At 43.3% G+C, this 2,677-nt stretch overlaps 1 protein-coding gene across 1 annotated transcript; it reads left to right on the forward strand.

Moving 5' to 3' along the window:
- The first annotated feature begins 782 nt into the window (after positions 1-782).
- cldn5b (claudin 5b) lies at positions 783-2,400 on the forward strand. The gene has a single exon (XM_044333027.1). The coding sequence runs from the start codon at positions 977-979 to the stop codon at positions 1,622-1,624; it is 648 nt and encodes a 215-aa protein (XP_044188962.1). The 5' UTR covers positions 783-976; the 3' UTR covers positions 1,625-2,400.
- The last annotated feature ends 277 nt before the right edge of the window (positions 2,401-2,677 follow it).

Consider the following 2,677-nt stretch of genomic DNA (forward strand, 5'->3'; position numbering starts at 1 on the left):
AACAAAAAAAATAAAAGTGTTAAAATCTCGGTCAAAGCAACAGAAAACCACCCTGGAAGGGTAGAGAGTTTAAAAATCTTTGTCCCAGTTTCATGAGAGGTGTCAGAAGTCTAAATATAAAAACATAGAGACTGAAATATCCAACAATAACTCCAGTTTATAAACTCTAAACCATTGATGGAACTGCTCTATCGTTTCCTGCTTATTTCCTAAATACTCAGATATAAAATAAATAACTGTGTCTCAGATATTTGTCTCTATTTTCACTTCTAGCAATTTTAATCATTTCCAAGAAACTTTCTGGAAAAGTTTTGAGAAGTAACGGACTCCTAACGTAAAGATATTCTGCATCGTTACATAAACAGGCCTGATTTATTATTTGGAACATATTTTAAAAGAATCCTAATATTTATGTATTTGGAGGCAGGATGTGACTGTTGGTCCAACAGGATGTGCAAATATCACAACATCTGTTTCTTTGCAGTAACATCTGAGTTTGTATTTAGTGTTAAACAGATATATTTTTATATTTACATTAATATTGAGTCAAAAGATAAAGTTGAAATTCTACTAAACTCCACGTCTGTGTCTCCTCATGGAGCCTGAGAATGGATTTCTTGTCACTCTGCCCCGCAGACTGAATCACAGGAAGACTCCACACATCTGGTGCGCTCCAGCTCCAACTGGTAAACACAATCTCACCAGCAGTGCGCGCGTGCGCGCGCGCGAGTGCGCGAGATGCTGATGCTGTTTGCTGCTCCTGTAGAAACCTCATTGGCTGAGACAAAGATTCCTTCCAGTGCTGATTGGCTCAAAGTTTGTCCGTTTTGTTTTGATGGTGGTCCCATAAATGAAAAGCCTCAGAGCGCAGAGACTCACAGCGCGCAGAGAGCTTCAAGACGAGCCAGCTGAGAGAAGAAACCCTCAATAAGACCCTTTATTTCTGAAATAAGGAGTATCAGGTCTACAGAGAACCATGCTTGCTGCGTGTCTGGAGTTCCTCGGCTTGGGGATGTGCGTCACGGGCTCCCTGCTGGTGATGATCGCCTGCGGGCTGCCGATGTGGAAGGTGACCGCCTTCATCGACTCCAACATCGTGGTGGCTCAGACCATCTGGGACGGTCTGTGGATGTCCTGCGTGGTGCAGAGCACCGGCCAGATGCAGTGCAAAGTCCACGACTCGGTGCTGGCCCTGACGCAAGACCTGCAGACGGCTCGCGCCCTCACGGTGGTCTCCGCCGTGCTGGGGGTCGTCGCCCTCACGGTGACCATCGCCGGTGCGCAGTGCACCAACTGCATCAAGGATGAGACGGTGAAGGCTAGAGTGGTGAACGCCGGAGGGGTCATCTACATCGTGAGCGGGCTGTTCGTGCTGGTGCCGCTCTGCTGGATGGCCAACAACATCATCGTGGACTTCCACGACCCGCATTTGCCTCCGTCCAAGAAGAGAGAGATCGGCGCGGCGATCTACATCGGCTGGGCGGCCACCGCGCTGCTGCTGTTCGGCGGGACCCTGCTGTGCTGCTCCTTCTCCTCGGTGGTCAGAGGCACATATCCCATCAAATACGCCCCCACCAAGACCATCACAGCCAACGGAGAGTTTGACAAGAAACATTATGTATAAACTCAAAGTCCTCTTTTATAACTTAAGGACTTTTTTTTGTTTGAGGCATCGCCACAACTTCAACCAAACTGATGTTAAAGTTTGAAGTGATGTGAAGCCAAAAGACGCTGAGCCTTCACACATCAGTGACACTTTTTGGTTTGATGCTCAGAAGACATGATAAGCACATTGTGGCTGTAACTGTTGTACATGAAAGTGTAAAATATGGGTTTATTTTATGGGGCATCTGCATGGTTAAAACACTGGATTGAATGTAATTTTTTTTTTTTTAATGTTTGTGCAGAAACTAAGTTTATTTAAACTCCTGATGGGTTTAAATCTGCTTTGAATTCCTCATAAAGCCACTTGAAGTGAAGTCTGAGGAGATAATCTGCACACTCAGTGGTTCATAAATAAAAAAAAACCATTAAGAGATTCATTAGAAGTAGAAATCTGAAGTGTTTGTTCATATTGTAATGATGTCATTGTGCCGGCTGTCTGTCTATGTGTGTCTATGTGTGACCTCTGAAAAGCTGCACAGCTTCATTGTAAATAGTTTTTTTTTTGTCTTCTTCCTCTCTGCCAGTGAACTAATTTTGCATATGAGATTAGTTCCCACAGTGAACATGCAGCAGACAGCGAGGCCCATTCAGTCCAATGTGCGCTCATGTTGTGATCAAAGGAGGGAATTTGCATTTGAATACATGTACAGTGTTTTGTACTTCCTGTAATTTTTTTTTCTAGTCTTTTAACAGAAAATACTTTTCTAATAAAGTGGGAAAAAAACAACCATTAAACTGTCTGTCCTTGTTATTTATGAACTGTTAGGCCTATATCAAATATTTAAAGATGACACACATGCATGATCACTATAAATAAGTAGGCTACGTTGGCACATATGCATCAACGTTAATGAGCAGGAAGGTCATCAGTGAGCAGAAAACACAATATAATATTTTTTTTTGCACGTGTACTTGTTTGCATGTGAAATAAAAGGAAACAGAGCCAGTTAATGACGTCAAAATAATCAAGAGTGTGGTTCACACACCCTGATGGAGCTCTAAACGACTGGTG

The sequence above is a fragment of the Thunnus albacares genome, chromosome 18 (genome assembly GCF_914725855.1).
Source record: "Thunnus albacares chromosome 18, fThuAlb1.1, whole genome shotgun sequence".
Taxonomy (NCBI): Eukaryota; Metazoa; Chordata; class Actinopteri; order Scombriformes; family Scombridae; genus Thunnus; species Thunnus albacares.

Bases quoted from the DNA above. Each gene is read 5' to 3' on its own strand.
- cldn5b (XM_044333027.1), top strand. From the start codon at position 977: ATGCTTGCTGCGTGTCTGGAGTTCCTCGGCTTGGGGATGTGCGTCACG.